General features: G+C 40.3%; 2 protein-coding genes and 1 long non-coding RNA gene across 17 annotated transcripts in view; all 3 read left to right on the forward strand.

Moving 5' to 3' along the window:
• The window catches only part of camk2g2 (calcium/calmodulin dependent protein kinase II gamma 2), a 61,694-nt gene extending 58,368 nt beyond the window's left edge, over nucleotides 1-3,326 (forward strand). For all 15 annotated transcript variants that reach the window (XM_039672991.2, XM_039672977.2, XM_039672978.2 and 12 more), the window contains 3 exons: nucleotides 196-290; nucleotides 384-632; nucleotides 711-3,326. In XM_039672991.2, the coding sequence (XP_039528925.1) occupies nucleotides 196-290; nucleotides 384-616 (328 nt within the window). In that variant the 3' untranslated portion in view covers nucleotides 617-632; nucleotides 711-3,326. The remainder of the gene's footprint in view (nucleotides 1-195; nucleotides 291-383; nucleotides 633-710) is intronic.
• Nucleotides 3,327-5,065: 1,739 nt separating this feature from the next.
• Nucleotides 5,066-14,181, forward strand: synpo2la (synaptopodin 2-like a). Its single transcript, XM_089116964.1, has 4 exons — nucleotides 5,066-5,436; nucleotides 8,538-8,689; nucleotides 8,855-9,564; nucleotides 10,943-14,181. The coding sequence occupies exons 1-4, from the start codon at nucleotides 5,335-5,337 to the stop codon at nucleotides 13,429-13,431; spliced, it is 3,453 nt and encodes a 1,150-aa protein (XP_088973090.1). The 5' UTR covers nucleotides 5,066-5,334; the 3' UTR covers nucleotides 13,432-14,181.
• Nucleotides 14,182-15,189: 1,008 nt separating this feature from the next.
• Nucleotides 15,190-16,412, forward strand: LOC148977145 (uncharacterized). The gene is made up of 2 exons (XR_016145513.1): nucleotides 15,190-16,131; nucleotides 16,191-16,412. It is a non-coding gene; the product is annotated as an uncharacterized LOC148977145 (long non-coding RNA).
• The last annotated feature ends 760 nt before the right edge of the window (nucleotides 16,413-17,172 follow it).

Here is a 17,172-nt window from a genome sequence, read left to right on the forward strand (position 1 = left end):
AAAAGGTAAAGTTAAACAAAAAAAATGTTGCTGTATTTTTGTCAATTGTTTTATGAGGATGAAAGGAAGGAAACCATTTTTTTATTTTATTAAGGTATTTTCGTTGATATACAGACTGGCAGGTATTGAGAGCACATAAAGCTCAAAACTGAAAAGTGTTTTGCATATTTATCTCTGTAACCTTTACTGTTCCAGGAGAATCTGTGACCCTGGCCTGACCTCTTTTGAGCCTGAGGCACTTGGAAACCTGGTCGAGGGAATGGACTTCCATAAGTTCTACTTTGAGAATTGTAGGCCTCATGCTTTTTAAAGTGCAATAAAGCTGTTTAAGTTTGTCCTTGAGTTGAACGGTACCTCTGTCTACTGCCTGTGTTTGACTACAGTGCTGAGTAAGAACAGTAAGCCTGTGCACACAACCATCCTGAATCCTCACGTGCACCTGATCGGAGAGGACGCCGCCTGCATCGCTTATATCCGACTGACGCAGTACATGGACAGCCAGGGCCGGCCACGCAGCAGCCAGTCAGAGGAGACGCGTGTGTGGCACCGCAGAGATGCCAAGTGGCTCAACATCCACTTCCACTGCTCCGGAGCGCCTGCCGCACCTCTACAGTGAACCACACAGGGCAAAGGTACGTACTGATCGACAGACACCTTGGTGTCACAGCAAGTGAAATATTATTTAGAATTGTTCATATTGTCTCCCTTAGCATGCCTGAATATTAAAGCTGATTGGAGCATTTCTTCTCCGTGCACGTCTTGCCGCCTGGAGCCCGGCCAGAAGAGAACCTCTTGAAGTTTCGAAAAAACGTGAGGGAAAAAATTTACACAACTAAGAAATCTATTTAAAAGTGGCCACCACTTTAGTCCAACTCTAGCTAGATGTGTGGCGGGCGGCCACGGCAGCAGCCCTGCCTTCTGGATGCTGCATGCTTCTAATGCCCACACGGGGCGCTGTATTGTCTGTAACCATAATCTCTGCTGCCCAACATTCGGAAATGGTGTTTAAAGTATTAATAATATATTGTAAAATACTGAGATCTTCACATGTGTAATTAAAAGCTGGTAGAGATGGAAGTTAGAACCAGAAATGTGAAATTTTTGAAGAGCACACGCCGTTTTAAGGGTAAACGGTGTGAGTTTATTACGTTTCAGAAAACATTTTTTCTGTTATGTCCTCTTTTTTTACGCATAGAATGTGATGGCATGGCATATCAGGGGGAACGAAAAATCTTATTAGACGTTGACGCACCAAAGTGTTGACTCTTAGGCTTTGGGAAGGGGATGTTTTAATGTTGCTTTTATTTTTTATTAAAAGGGGAGAATGGGGTTGGGGAAGATTTTCTTTCTGGCTTTCTGTCGTGTTTTCGTGGAACTCTTGGTTTTTAATCTCCTGAATGATGCTGTATTTGAAAGTATTTTGTGTTTTCAAGGCAAATTGGGGACAGGATTTAATATAGTTGTGCATAAATAGATATTTATAACGAGAAAGGAAAAAAAACAGTCTGTGGTGCCTGGGGGAAAAGGGTGAGGAGATGTGTGTGTTTGTGTAAGTATAAATGTTCTTTCTTGGGTTCAAGATGCTCGTTGCTGTGTAGTGTTTTGCGTACCGGTAGATCTTCCCACACACTTCCACATGAGGCCTAAACTCAAGTTGGGTTGGTTTACTTGCCTTCATGTATGTTTGCACCCCTAACCACCTGGCTCTCTGAACCTGAAGTTGCAGAACTCTCACTTACTTTGATTCAAGTTTGTTATATGTCTCTTGGTCCCCAGGGGGCGCTAAACACTACACACAAACACGCTCACGGTTACTCTGCTCACTCTTTTAGGCTTCCAGCTGCGTCGTGCATATCATTTTGTAGACTATAAGCATGTCAAAAAAGGGAATAAAATGAAATGGCCTGTACTGTTTTGCACACAAGCTTGAGACTCTATGCTGTTCTGTTCACTTTTTTTGTGGACTGCTTTGCAACTTCAGGTTATGAAATCCATCCATAGGGGTCCACGCTTTAGAAGAAGACCCAAACTGTCACACATCACCCCTTTGTGAGTGTCTGTACACTTGTTTTGATTATGTCTCATCATCATATATAGTGACTTGTGTGGTTTTGGTAAAACAGTGATCACCTGAGCATCCACAGGCTGGTTATTGAATGAAAATGACTTGATGAATGCAGTTCCACGGTGTTTCGGGGTCCATTTTGTGGGAGAATCTGTTCAGGGGACATGGATTTTATTTGTATTGTATTTTTTAAGGTCTTGTTTTATTTTATTTGTATTTTTTCAGTGTAACCTGTAAATACTTATGCAGATCATTGATGAGGGATGATTCGATCTCTTAGCCAGTCGTCTTCATCCGACTTTCAGTAAAGTTAAAAAATGTTGGTTAAAGCACATGGACACATTGTGCTCCCTTTAAATTTGATCTGTGTGACCGTCATACATTGGAACACTGTTATTGTGTAGAATCCTGTGTGTGAATTGTGATGCCTAGGGGACTTGCCGTTCCCCCCTTTACTCTGTGCTAAGCCATTTCTTGTGACACATTGGGCAAATGTTGCACCCAAGTTTATATGTTGAAAAAAAGGGAGGAAAGAGAGTACTCCTGCCTGCCCTACGGCATCTTGTTAGTGAGTTCACTTGTCCACAGATGAAACCGTCTGGCACTGTGATGTCTGCCATACCTTCATCCAGCGCTCTCTGCTGCAGTGTTTGTTCTAACTGTGTGATAAGTCCTAGTCTCTGCCTGGCCACTTCCTCCACTCAGTGTGTCCTCTCAGATATGAAAAAAGTGCAGTTTAGTCTGTTAAACTTCCATAAAAAAAAAATAAATAAAAAAAACGTAAATGGTTAAGAGTTGTTTCCAGATGCAGGAGATTATAGTTCTTGTATTTTTTATGACTGTTAGATGGACACAAACGCCTTTGTATGATAAGTGAATGATTCCTGAACTAAATAACTCTCACAACCAAACCATATATGCAGTTCAGCAGAAGGAAAATATGCATGTGTAACTTTCTTGTAATAATTTTCACTGTCTGTGTTGCCTAAATTTGAAATGTGTGTATATTACCTGCATCTTCAAGGTAAATGACATGTGGCTCTGAGATATGGTTTCCAATGCTAAAATGCTCAATTTTTTTAAGAAATGGACTAAAAGAGATTAACAAAGCTTTAGCTTGGTATGTTGCCCCATTCTTGTCAGTTTTTTTGCATTGTAACCATATATGATGGGACTACATATGATTATACTCTGAGGTTTAATTGGATGCTGGATTTTTTTGCATGACCATACAATTAATAAAACTATGAATTTAAATCTATCAAGTGTTTGTTTGAATGTTGTTAAACCATCATAGCTTTGTTATTGTTGAAATATTTGGAAGCATTTAATAAAAGATAATCTCAACATCACTGTCTTTCTGCTTGCAATTGAAGCTTACCTGGTTACATGAGGACAAGACAAAGTACTCAGGAAAGTGTCTGTGTTACGTAAGTTACTTAGGGCCCTCTTGCTCTCAAAGATAGTGTAAAGATGTCATTTAGTATAAATAAAAATGTTATATTATCCAATTGTGGATCAAACTTAAGAGGAGTCATGTGGACACATTTTACTTCATGATTTGTATTTATTTAATTACCATTTTGGACTAGTGTGGCAGGCAATAACATGACATGCATCTTAACATATGGCTATGGCTTGTTCATACCTCCAGATTCAGTATTGGTCTACTGTGTTTTGTTAAAAATGTCCCATGATGAAATTAAATTCAGTTTGCATCAGTACACATCAATAATCAAAACTTTTTTTAGAAATAAACAGTGCTTTAAAAAAATGCCAATTGGGCTAAAGTTTGCATTCTGTGTTTAGAGAAACTATAATATTATTTAGTTATGATCGTAAATCACACATTTGGAAATACATTTCAGCTCTGTTCTACTTTTTCTGACAGCTACATGGTTCCAGTGCACAGTCACTTTCAAAAAGCATTTATAGAGCTGTCAACCAAAATTTGGATTCAGTGTACCCAAAAATGAACGTTGTAAGACCTCCCCGTAAGACCTTTGTTTGTCTTCGGAACACAAATTAAGATATTTTTGATTAAATCTGGGAGCTGGCTCACTCCTGCATACTAGTCCATAGGCTTCTTGAGGGATTGAAACTTGCCGGCCTCGAAAAGTTATTAAAGACATTGTTAAAATACTCTAAGTGACTACAATGGCTCAGTCTTAACTTTATCAAGCGACGAGAACACTGCGCAAAAACAAACAAAAATAAGAATTTATTTCAACTTTTCACTTCCTTCTCTATGGGCCTCTAGTTAGTTTACGTAGTGTGATAGCGTAGAGGTACGTCACACGTAGGCTCACTATTGGCCGACGCTGGTCATGTGTGAAAAATCGTACTAACCCCCCAGACTTTTGAACCTTACTGAATTATCACTTGTGATTCACAAGTGATAATTCAGTAAGTTTCACAAGTTGTGAATGTAATAAAATATCTTTTATGTCTAAAATGTATAGTGATTAAAGTCTTACTCATGTATGTGGAAATAAATTGTCACCAAGTCTTTTTTAATTTCCCACTGAGGTCAGGTATGTGCGTGTGTGTTTGTCTAAAGAAAGATTGATTGGCCGAGTGTCCCAGTTTGGCCGCCAAGAGAACAGGTCTGGTGTCAGTGTGTGTACAGATGCAATGATAAAACACACTGTTCCATGCCACAAAATTAGAAGGTCCTGATGTTATAATATAACCCTTAGAAAAGAATAACCACAAACTCAACTGACAGCAGTCAAATTCCTTGACCACCCTTTATAAAAAAAACAAAGGTTAGATTATAAGATGTTTTTCAGTGATAGTTTGTGTACATAAATACTTCATTTCAATTTCAGACTCAAATCAACACGTTGCTATTCTAAAGTCGGTAAAAAGCTTGTCTGCTTAGCAAGAGAGGCAAAGGGCTATTTTTATATGAGCGATGTTTCCCCCCTCCCTTCACGCCAGCTCTGAGTGACAGCACAGCTGTGATGAACTAGTTCCTACCTTCATCCAACACGAGATTCCACTTCATAGGGAGACGGTGGGTATCTCTTCTCTTTCCCTCTCTATTTTAACTTCCTTTATGGCTGCGCCCCTATCTCCGGTTCAGGGTGTGGGGAGGGGATCTGTGTGTATTCGTGTGACACACTCAGCTCAGGTGGGCTACTAGACGGACATAGTTGCAGTAGTAGTTGTCTTCTCTGAGGGGGCCCTGTAATAACATGGACCGCACGAACTGAGGGCCCCCCAGGCCAACAAACTGAACCATAGACGCAAGCACAGACCGCACCATGGTGGCTGAGGAGGTTATCATCACCCTATCCGGAGGAGCACCATGGGGCTTCCGACTACAGGGAGGAATCGAGCACCAGAAGCCTCTGCAGGTCGCCAAGGTATGGAAACATCCGAATGAAATTAACTTAAAATGGGTGCACTAATACATCACTTTTAGGCCTGGTTTCACAGACAGGGCTTAGACAAAGTCAAGGTTAATTAGTTCAATTAGGACATTTAAGTTGCTTTAATAAATGTGTTGTAGAAAACAAACGTTACTGGTGGTCATCCTGAGACAAAACATTGACAGTGACATTTAATGTCAGTGCAAGTTGCTTTAAGTTATAACAACTCAAACATGCATTTTAGTCTGGAAAGGCTGTGAAATGGGGGGTGGACATAGGTCTGTCTACAATTATTCAGTTCTAATGAAACTTAAGATGTTTAAAGCAGCTTTAAGATGTAATGGACACCAGAAGCGCAGGCCCCTGCACTCCTGAGTGTGGTGTGCAACTGATCCTTCACCAAAAAAGCAAAATGATTCAGAGCTGTGAACTTGCAAGTACTATCTGAACGGCAGACAAACTGTTTTAAGTCCTAAATAGAATGTGCACTAACTGTAATTAGCTGAAATATTTGATATCAATTTATGACTCTAGCTCATGAGAAGCTACTGTTTCTATAGTACATGTATTAATCTTGTGATGTTGATTTCTCGTGTTGTTTTGTAATTGCTTATACATTGTAATGTAAGTGAATAAGGATGTTGAACTTTATACTCTCACACACGACTGTCATCGGCCTTTCAAGGTTTTCCGGTCATATTTAATAAAATTTGCCCTAATTAAATCTAATTTGGTCCAACGCCACACCATGCTTGTCATCTCTCTCAAAAAATTGGTCTACTTTCTTCCAATTCCAGAAGAATTAGTTTGCTTTATAAAGGACACAATGTCATATAACGTATTTACAAAGTAGGCTAATCATGAAGCGGCTGTTCTGTTTGATGGTCATGTTGATGTCATAGATGTTTGTAATTGAATAAGAAATCATTTTAGAAATGATTTAGTATTTTAGTTTAATCTACCGAATAAATCATTCAGGCAAGGAGTAACAACAGTGCTAATGGACTATTTTCTGTATAATAGCCTAATGTTATCCGTTTATGGTAGTTTTATGTATCCATTAATCTGGTCTTTCATGAAGTATTGTTTTTTATTTGTATCTGCTTGTCATCAAACAGGAATTCGATTAAAATAATGGTATGGATGCAGTTTAGACAGGGCAGTTTACAGATCCAGTTCACCACTAGGTCCTGAACCTGTTACTCTGCATTTACAACCATTCCGAATCCAAACACAACAGGCAACAGGACAAGGATCCGAAATGGAAAACCAGATGACTGACCCTGACCCATATTCCATGTTGCTTTAGTCTGTTTTGCTCAATTAATGGTCAAAGGAGCAGACATACTATAAAATGTGCTGTTAAGCTGAGGTAGGCAATTTCAGAGACGCCAGTAATAGAAAGCTAACTTTGAAAGCATTACCATCCCTTCAGAGTGTCTCCAAAGCCCCGTTGCCTCCAAAACACATGATTGCGGACAGCCAGAGTAGAGTCTGCAAAGCATCACGAGAAACGTTGTTAATTTACCTCGAGTCTCAAAGCACTTAACATTACAATAATACCAAATGATAACTTAAACAGCGCTGTACTTGACTTGACTGCTGATGAAAGATTGAAAATGAAAGATTCATTTTGCCGTTAATCGTAACGCAAAGGACTCGGACATGCTCTGAATAATACAACATAGTTTGCCCTTGCTGAATTACTTAAATTATTTATGACATGGCGTGAACACAGCATAAGCTCGTTGTTTTGGTTCAAAAGTAGGCCTAACTGTAAAAGGTGGTGCTGTAGTTTGACTGACTGTCTGATCCAAAATCCCCCTTTAAATCCTCAATCATTATTCCCTTCGTTAGTCCACTAAGTATGGAATAATGATCAGTTCACTTGAAGTGAATTCGGACAGCCGTTGAGTGTATTGGCCTATCGGCCTATTGCAGTGAAATGCGGGAAAAGAACGAGTGCACTCGATAACGTCCACTATAGTTTTGGACACCAAATGGCTGTCCCCTCAAATAATGCCTATGAGGTTTATGAGAAGAATTCGTATTCAGCCTCTGTCTACAACTAGCCATAGACTCATGGAACACGCTGATAATGTGTGAGGTCTGCATGAGTCCGCGAAGATACATTTGTTGTTTGACATATCCTTGCATTTGGACCGAATATTTGAAAAAAAAAAAAACCACTTCTATTATAGATTGCTATCAGGATATGAAGAGCATTTCAACCAGTATTAAAACGGGTTTATGAAAAACATTGCCTTTATTGATTCAGGAGCTTTCACAGTAGCCTAGTAAAGAGCAGAGAATGTAAAATGTCATTAACACATCACACTGTTTATATTTAAAGTATAAATATAAGTATTTATAGATTGATTATTGCAGCTTCTGTAATACGTTCAACATGTCACTGTGAACAACACCACTGAAATCAGAGCCTATCGTCCAGTGCTGAGTAAGATGACAGACAGGGCAGGAGTTGGAACAATGGCATTGAAGGTCCAATTGAGAAACAAAGCTAACTCACAGGCACATAGTTATGCCAGCCTACTGTGTCTTTTTCTTTCTGATTTAGACATCATTTATACTGTACATTTTAAGATAAAATTATCTGAGATTAAAAACAGTATTATGAACAATGTTGATCGTTTATTGCTGGCTCGGCTAATCTCACTTAGTAGCAGAGACATTTATTGATTGTTTAAGAACTATATTTTTTATTTCGAAATGTATTTTGCATAGCGTTCATGGGTGACATAATGGCTCAGTGTGTAGCATTGTTGCCTCACATCAAGATGGTCCTTGGTTCAAGTCCCGGCTGTGTCAGGAGGCCTTTCGATGTGGAGTTTGCATTACAATTCAATTCAAACACATGCAGGATAGGGGAATTGGAGACACTACTTATGAACTTTGTAAATGCATATGACCAAATTCATGCCAAATTCAGATTCCTTGCCAGGTCTACTTTTTAAAGATGGTAAGAATTTGAAATGTTATATCAATACTTAGTCGTTGCCTTTTCTATGTTAAATATCCAAGGTCAATTCAATTTCGACCTATTCATACATTATCAATTTACATTAATCCCGTAGGTGCGTAAGCGAAGTAAAGCATGTCGGGCCGGACTACGTGAGGGAGATGAGCTGGTGTCCATCAATGAGAATTCCTGTGGGAGTCTGTCGCACGCAGAGGTCATGAACCTGATCGACTGCATGCCAGGAACGCTCCACATCCGAGTTAGGAGGTAAAACATCTTTTACTTTGCCAATGCTTATGTGTTTGTTTAACTCAAATGGGAGCTGAAAGTAAATGATTGTATTGACTGTATTTAGACCTCCAAGCCAGGGCTGCTGTGAGATATTGTTTCTGACCACCCCTGTGCTATTTTACCCCCTCACATGTCTATCAGGGCACCGGCTGGCTTCCAGTCGGTGGTTCTTGTTGCTCGAGCTCCTTCTCCCCGCATTGATAAAGAGTACCGTGCTGCCCTTAGGGCCATGTCACCATCCAGCTCCCGACCTCACCAGTCCAGTGTGCGGCAGATACACCGTGAACCCCTGATGTCCCAGACCGGACGCAGTGGACTGACCTCCCCGCCGTGCAGTGAAGCCTACTACGGAGAAACAGACAGCGATGCAGACGTGGCTGCTCATGAGAGGCAACGCAAACCAAAACGACGCAGTCCCAGCAATTCACCCGGCAAGGCTGCTCGAGCCTCACCAGAGGGAGCAGAGACTTCAGAAATGAGTGGGTATGACAGTGCCTCGGATGCCCAAATGTACAATCTTTTGGGGCCTAATAAGAGGGAAGATGCATTGCCTGGTGTAGCCCGCAGAGAAGTGATTTACCAGCCCCCTCCCCATGGAGCCTGGTCCTCGCAGACCTCAACGGAGACCTCATCCATGAGTGCGGATGACCAAAACCCACGAGAAGCGCTAATGGAAGAAGACAGTGGGTTTCAGGAGCCGTCAAACCTTCCCCCTCTGGTTTCTCGAGAGAGAGCCAAAGAAGCTCTTATGCTGAGCTCTCGTAGTCAGTTGGTTCCCATGGTTGGTCCAGTTGACAATCCAGTGGATGAGGAACTCACGTTAACATACATGGATAAAGCGAAACAAGCAAGTGAGTATAATGAGAGTATTGCTCTTGTGATTGGCTTACTGCCATGAACACTGCTCTGTAAATATGTTCTTAAAGTCACAGTTTGTGGTTGCCTTCATGTAAACCTTTGAAGAGAAAAGGGTTGATCATACTGAGTAGCCCCCACAAGTGTCTATATTTGTCCTGAGGCTCGCAAGATTGATAACCTGAGCACTGCTTTGCATGAGCTGGCAGAAGCATCTCCAGCTGCTAGCTCATATCAGGTGACAGTGCGCCTCACAGGCCTCGTACTCTTCACCTATATTCTCAGCTGAAATACTTGACAGTATTGTTAGTATTCTCAGTATTGTTTTCAGACATGAACAGCCAGAATTTGACTGGAAAGGAATTTAGAGTCATTTAAATGTAATCCGTCACAAATTAGCATACTTCAGAAGACAGGTTAGTGTCCATAAAATGAGGTACGCACCATTAGTTACACAGGTTTTACATTCCAGTGCCTGGACACTAGTAATGCAGTGTACATGCACTGGTATGACACTGATCCTGGACTGCAGCCAAGGAATGTGTGTTTGTTGATCCCAGATCAGGTGGTAAACAACACATTGGCATCTGTGTTTATGCTGAGATTACTTGCTGTGGAATCTAATGTGCTATTAATAGAACATTAATGTTAAATATGTTTGAAAAATATGTATGATGATAACCATTCATTCATTTAGTGCAAAGATTAGATTAAACAGTTATTAAATCCAACGAAATTGCTACACCTCGTGATTTACATTCATTCTAGTTCAATTAATTGAATAATAGTTGGGTTTAGGGATTAAGTTAGTGGTGAGGCTTAGTTTTAGGTTTGGGTCATGTGCCACAGTACCATTTTTATAAAGTGTACAAGCATATTCAGAGCTACAGCTATTTGAAGCACTGACATTTCAAGCAACAGCATAAATAAACAGCCATACATCTAAAGACAACTTGAATGTGTACTCTAAACACTCTCATGCTCTTCTCAGGGACCACGATTAAGCACTGGTAAATAATGCATGTCCCCATTGTAGACACATCAATTTGGCACAATGCACTTTTTCAATAATTACTATAGATTAATATAATGAGTGTCCCTGATGCTAAATGCTTTTATTTAAAGCACATGTTTAATGAGTTATGATGTGAAAACTGTTAAAAGATTTTTAACTATCCTAACCCTTCCTAACAGAGGAGTAAAGTTTTGCAAGGGTATGGACATTGATGAGCACTACATATACAGTATTATTTCAATAATGATACTGACTTTATTCAATACTATATCTGACTGAATAAAGTGAATGGTGTAAAGCCATTAAAAAAACATTTATAATAAAATGTTGTCTGAAACCTTTCATCTCATGTTATGCAGAATTGAACCGCGGAGAGACGGCCATGGACAAACAGGTGAAAGAAGCTCGGTCCAAGTGCCGCACCATCGCCTCACTACTGACGGATGCACCAAACCCTCATTCAAAGGGTGTTTTGATGTTTAAAAAGCGCAGGCAACGCTCCAAGAAATACACACTGACCAGCTTTGGAAGTGTTGATGAGGACATGAGGCAAGACTCTCAAGAAGAGGATGGCATATTTCCTGGCAGCGAGTCAGAATTTGATGAGGAAGGTTTCTCTGCTGCACCGGACCCCACATGGGACAGCGACTATCTTGAGATGCTAGAGAAAAGATCTGCTTCCAGAGGTCAGGAAGGAGAGGGTGGTGCTCTCAGTCCTGGTTTGAGTGATACTACTGGGAAGGGGGCACAGTTGTTTGAGCAACAGAGGAGAAGGGCTGAGGAACATGCAAAGAAAATGGAAGCTGCGCAAAAACAGTTACAAAGCCAAATGCTGGGCGTTGTACTGAAAGAGACAGTTCCTCAACTACAGACACTGCAACCTCAACCACAACCAAACTTATTGACAAAGCCCAATGTCCAGCCACCATCTGTTGCTCCAAAACCTGCCAGACCTTCAAAACCAACAGAAACACAAAACATGACACAAATGAGCCCACCTAAGGCCATTCCTGCTGTCCCTGTTATGGTTAGCAGGGATACTTTAAGCACAATGGTGCCAGCCCCCTCTGTCTTGCCCCAAACTAATCCCTCAGTACCTTCTGCTGAAACTGTGATGGTTCCACCACCAACTCCTCTACCAGAATTACCTGCCAGCTCTGTGTTGAATAGAACTGCCCGTCCATTTGCCCCAGGCTGTGTTATCAATCGGGCAGCCACCGCTCCTGTCGTGTTTCGCCCTGCAGTCAGTAGAAAGACACCCAGACCTGTTTCGGTGGCTGTGGTGGTACCATCAGCATCAGAAGAGCCTGCCAGGGGTGTCACCCCTGTCTCCTTTGTAAGCCAAGTCACAATGAATAAAATGAGTGAATATGTCCCTTCTGAAATGATACCTACACCGCCCTTTATGCCTGGAAATTCTGTTCCTCCTCCTGCTTCTGTATCCATGGAATCGTATTCTCAACCTGCTCTTCACTGCTCCTCAGTGGAAAACATCCAGGTTGCATCAGTGCCAACTCCCATAGTTCAAACTAAAGAACCTACCTTTCTTACAAATGAAAAAACAGCTGTTCCTCCTGCAATCCCTACTGACAACATGGTGACAACTTCTGAGACCCCCACAAGCCCTGTTACTTTGCAGTCTCCAATAGTTTATCGTGAAAAAAACTCTTCCTCTGGTGGCCGCTCTGGTATTCTCCAAGAGTCCCAACGCCGTAGTGCATACAAGCCAATGTTTAAGATACCTGACAGCAAGAAGAACTCACCGAACCCTGAACTATTGTCTATGGTGCAGAATCTAGACGAAAGACCCAGGTGTGTATATTCTGAACCTGATGATATTACCCACAACATTGATGACAATAGGACAAGGGTCCCACCGCCTGTGGCTCCTAAGCCACGGGTCATCCCAGAAATGTCACAGATCTCTCAAGCAGAGGGAAAAGGTGCAGAGCTGTTTGCTCGTAGACAGAGTCGCATGGGTTTGTTTGTTGTAGACTCTCCACATCTGGAGCCTGCACCTCTACAACCCCAACAATCCCAATCAGTCATAGACTTGGTCCAACCACTGGAACCCTTACCAACTCCATCCCAATGGAAGTATTCCCCTAATGTTCGTGCCCCTCCACCAATAGGTTACAACCCCTTGCTGTCTCCTTCCTGTCCTGTTGGGGTTCAGCGCGGAGGTGCCAAGGTGTCTGAGGGAAGTTTCAAAGGAAGTAAGGGGACTTATGGTGTCCCAAAAGAGGGAATCAAGGTCTTGGACTTCATGAGGCGGCAGCCTTACCAACTGAACTCTGCAATGTTCAGTTCTGGTGGCGGCATTAGCACGCAGTCTTCAATCCCCTCCTACCAGAGGCAACAGAAGGAGGGCCACACTCTGACACCACCCAAGCAGATCCCAGTAAAGGCGGCACGTGTGTATGAAATCAAACGCTTCTCCACTCCCACCCCAATGTCAGCACCAACTATCAACCCCACAGTGATTGTACCACGCTCACGGACCACGCTTAGTGAACACTTCTCTCATTCTGACCTGAGATCCCCTCCACCTGAACCTGTGACCGAATCAACTTCAGCACCTTTACGGGCCCCAGGCCTCCCAGAGCTCCCCAAACTTTCAGCTGTCCCCATCCCTCACCCCATGCCGTACTCACCCCCAGATCCCATGTCAAGTATGTCAAGCCTAAGCTACTCTGGGTTCCAAGCTGCCAAACAGTTTAAGAGTGCCCCTGAGTTAAGTGCCCTTCCACCCTTAAAGTCTCATATTCAAGTTCCCAAACCTCGCTTTATTGCAACAAGAGGGGGTATCCAGCCCCGCGTCTGGAGACCTGGAACCCTACCTCACTGACAGTATTACTTTATATGCAAAAGAAGCTAAACCATCTGCTTCTGTTCCAGACTCAAAATTACTACTTTGATCAGTGTGATCCAAGTATGATTCATCTGTTTAATATAACTTGAAGAAACAAAGAAATGATATTCTTAATTCATATGAAAATATAGAGTACGTTAACTTTTTTTAGAGAGTGCTTTTCAAAACTTAACTGCAGTCCGTAGCTTTCTTTGGGTTAAAATTATCCAAAATACATGTTTGAGAAAATACATAACCACCCAGTGATCAAAACTCTCTGCTTTGCCTTAGCTCGATTCAAAGAGGTAAACTTGTAGGCTAATAATGTTTTTAATTGCTGTGGTACTGGTGGATTTTCCGTGGGAGATTTGTGTAAGTCTTTGCATCATTACATCACAACTGTACACATAAAGGAGTCTCGGCTTGCGTGTGAGGATGTTGGAGGTGGAGATTTATAGCCTTTTCTCACAGCACTTGATATAATTAAACGTACCAACTTGATGGCGGATTCTGAAAGGTTCAAATGACAATCAGCAGCGACAACAGATTAATCCGCTGTAAAATGCAAAAGACTTTGTTCGGACTTTGGAGTGGCTACAGAAGAAAAGAGACAGCAACCCATGCGAAAACAAGGTGGATACAAATCGGAAATACATTACATGTAGTCACGCAATGCTGACGTTGTTAACATTAACAATTTGAGAACAAAGTATAATTTGCACGGTTTTGCGTGAAATTATACCTACATGCATGATCTCACGAAAGTTCGTATCTATGGCACGAATGTCATTTCTCGTGGCATTTATACGCCAAAAGCAGTTTTTGCGTGTATTTGGCACGCGATTTTCGCGTACATATTATACGCACTTTTTTGCGTATAATACACACGAACTCCCCACCCCCCTCCCCCCTCAACCTAACCCAGGGTTTTTTAGTGCGTACCATATACACGAAAAAAACACTTTTGGCGTATAAATGCCACGAGAAATGACACTCGTGGTATAGATACGCATCTTCATGAGACTGTGTTGGCATTTCTCAATGCATGTTCCTGGTCTTAATGTAAACAATTGATCTACGTTATGCAAAGAAAAACATTGTTTGGCTTTGTAAACTTATATCAAAGTGTGCCAAATAGCTACTACTCAGGCATTGTTTAGACAAACTCACATTCGGTCTGGCTCCCTATGGTGTGCAATGCCTATTATTTTTAATCCAGTCAGTTACGTTATGTATTGTTTTGTTTTTTTTGTTTTTTTTTCCTCATTGCTTATCTTGTTACATTTACACATCAGGTTACAGCAGTTAAAAGGTCCTAACAAGGTAAATACTAAATGTAATACTAATTATTGTAAAGCTATTGGCAATGTGTCAGAGAACAGGATGAAGAAAAGTATTGTTCATGGATTGAACTGAAATTGAACATGGATTTGACTAAGGTGTTTTAAAATATATTCTTTCAAATTTTCTTCAAGATGTGTGAGATTTTTTGAATTTGGGCACCTTTCACAAAAAGTGTCATCGCTTTGCAAAGCCTTGATCTCCTTGACATTTTTAAGAATGGAAAAATTTCTCTAAAAAAATGAGACAAGACAAGGCTTTGTTTTGCTCTATGCTATTAGGTCAATCAGAAATGATATCTCTCCTGGCAGAGACTGGACTGAACAGGTGCATGAGGGTCACAGCTTATTTGGTATAGGAGCAAAGTTAACAGTAAAACTAGGCTGGATCTTTAAAATGTGCTCTGGCTTGTCGTTATATCCCTGTACCTATATTTTAAAGGGGTAAGATTAATGAAAATCGTTTTAATCATTTTTATTTTTAGAAACGCATTCAAGTGGTCAACTTAGTAAGTGTTAGAAAGATGGAGTGTTGGAAAGAGTCCTAAAGACAGACATAGGCTATTTGAGCACTGAAGCAAATCTGTTGTATGAAGACAGGCGTAAAAAGTGCAAAACTAGCACTGTCTTGGATTATCAGAAGGTTTATTAGCCAACTGGCTTTAGAATTAGTCAGAATACTCAAAGCAACATGACATTTGAATGGCATTTGTGGCAGTGAGGCTGATAATTGTGGTTGGTTTTGAATGTGTTCCTCAAAAATATTGCAAGGTCTTTAGACAAAACAAAATCTGAGGCCTTGTAACATTAAGGGAACAATGAATTGTGGTTAAAAGAAAGGAAATCCATTTATATAAATGTGTGTTAGATATACAGAGACTCGGAGGGGATGAATAAATAATGATTGCAGTACTGGCAGGAGAGAAAAATTAGTTTTTAAACTGTCTCTTTTTTAAAAAAAAAATATGCTAAATTGAATTAGAAGCTGACAAAAAAGTTGAGTAGATATGGTGTTTAAAACCTGAGCCACAATTTTGTTTGTCTCTTCAGTTCGTTTGTTATCATATTTTATTTTATAGACTAAAGTTTTAAATTGTTCAGTTCTCTTAAATTTGGCTGTTGTACAAATCATTTGATCAATTTGTTTGTCTTTGTAAACACTTTGTGGTTAAAGGGATAGGTCACACAAAAATGAACATTTTCAGCATTTTCTTACGCTCAAGTTGTTCCTAACATGTATGAATTTATTTAATCCGTTAAAGATAAAGGAAGATATTTTGATGAATAGGGGTTTCCAAACAGTTGATGGATCCCATTAAATTCCATAGCATGAAACAAACAACAATGGAAGTGAATGGTGCCCCAAAACTATTTTGTTATACCAACATTCTTCAAAATATTTTCTTTTTTGTTCAGCAAAAGAAATAAATTCATACAAGTTTGGAACAACTTGAGGGTGAGTAAGTGATGACAGAATTAACATTTGGGGTGAACTAGCCTATCCTTTTAATGTCTCTAGTGAATTTGTTTTTGCAATGTGTAATGAGCTGAGCTGAACTTTAGGACATGTGTGATTCTAACTTAAAGTGTCATGTATTTCTAATACAATCAATAGTTTGAATAAAAACTGAAATTTCACACAGTGTCTCTGTCTCATGTAAGCATCCCAATGCATGTAATTTAGACATGATCCTAATGGTGTGTGAATTATATAAAAAAATACATAATGAAAAGGGCCAAATTCGTTTTCGTTTTCGTTTAATAATCTTTGGCTTGTTTTAATAGTTGATTAATGTATTTAAATTTAAAAAAAAAATGGTTCATGCAATGAAGGTGACTAATCACCACATGGTGGCGCATATGTCTCACATTTTATAATTTATTAAGTTACGGGTATGTAATGGAACATGAGAGTGAGCATTTCAGCATTACTTTTTTTTTTTTAAACACCTGCTGTTATCTCTATAATTTTAAATCACAATAACTGACATTTATATAGTGCCAGTCTATAATCAACAGTCTTTCTTCTAAAACTTAGTAGCAGTGAAGTGTGGTATTGCACACTGTGTTGGTGAGCAGAGCTGAACCTGGCACCACTCTCATGCATATGCTCTCCTCCTATATTTAGGACTGATAATGTTCAGGCACTTTTTATGGCACTTTCCCTATTTAGATTCGATTTTTTAGAGGATCCTTCCTGAATTGACAAAGATAGCGCGATCTGACGAGTTCTCAGGTTCAGTGCATATGATGTGGGTGAGAAAGTGATATAACAAGTCCCTCAGACAGGTGGGAAATGTCTATTCTTTCCGACTAGCAGAGACATTATGGAGTAAAGAAAGAGCATTACTACTAATAATAGTAATTTTTACTGTTCTGAATAATTGTATTATTTTTA

Source organism: Pimephales promelas, chromosome 11, assembly GCF_988280905.1.
Source record: "Pimephales promelas chromosome 11, fPimPro1.hap1.1, whole genome shotgun sequence".
NCBI lineage: Eukaryota > Metazoa > Chordata > Actinopteri > Cypriniformes > Leuciscidae > Pimephales > Pimephales promelas.

Bases quoted from the DNA above. Each gene is read 5' to 3' on its own strand.
- synpo2la (XM_089116964.1), top strand. From the start codon at position 5,335: ATGGTGGCTGAGGAGGTTATCATCACCCTATCCGGAGGAGCACCATGG. The intron at 8,690-8,854 runs GTAAAACATCTT...CATGTCTATCAG, and splicing joins CTCCACATCCGAGTTAGGAG to GGCACCGGCTGGCTTCCAGT. The intron at 9,565-10,942 runs GTGAGTATAATG...CATGTTATGCAG, and splicing joins GGATAAAGCGAAACAAGCAA to AATTGAACCGCGGAGAGACG.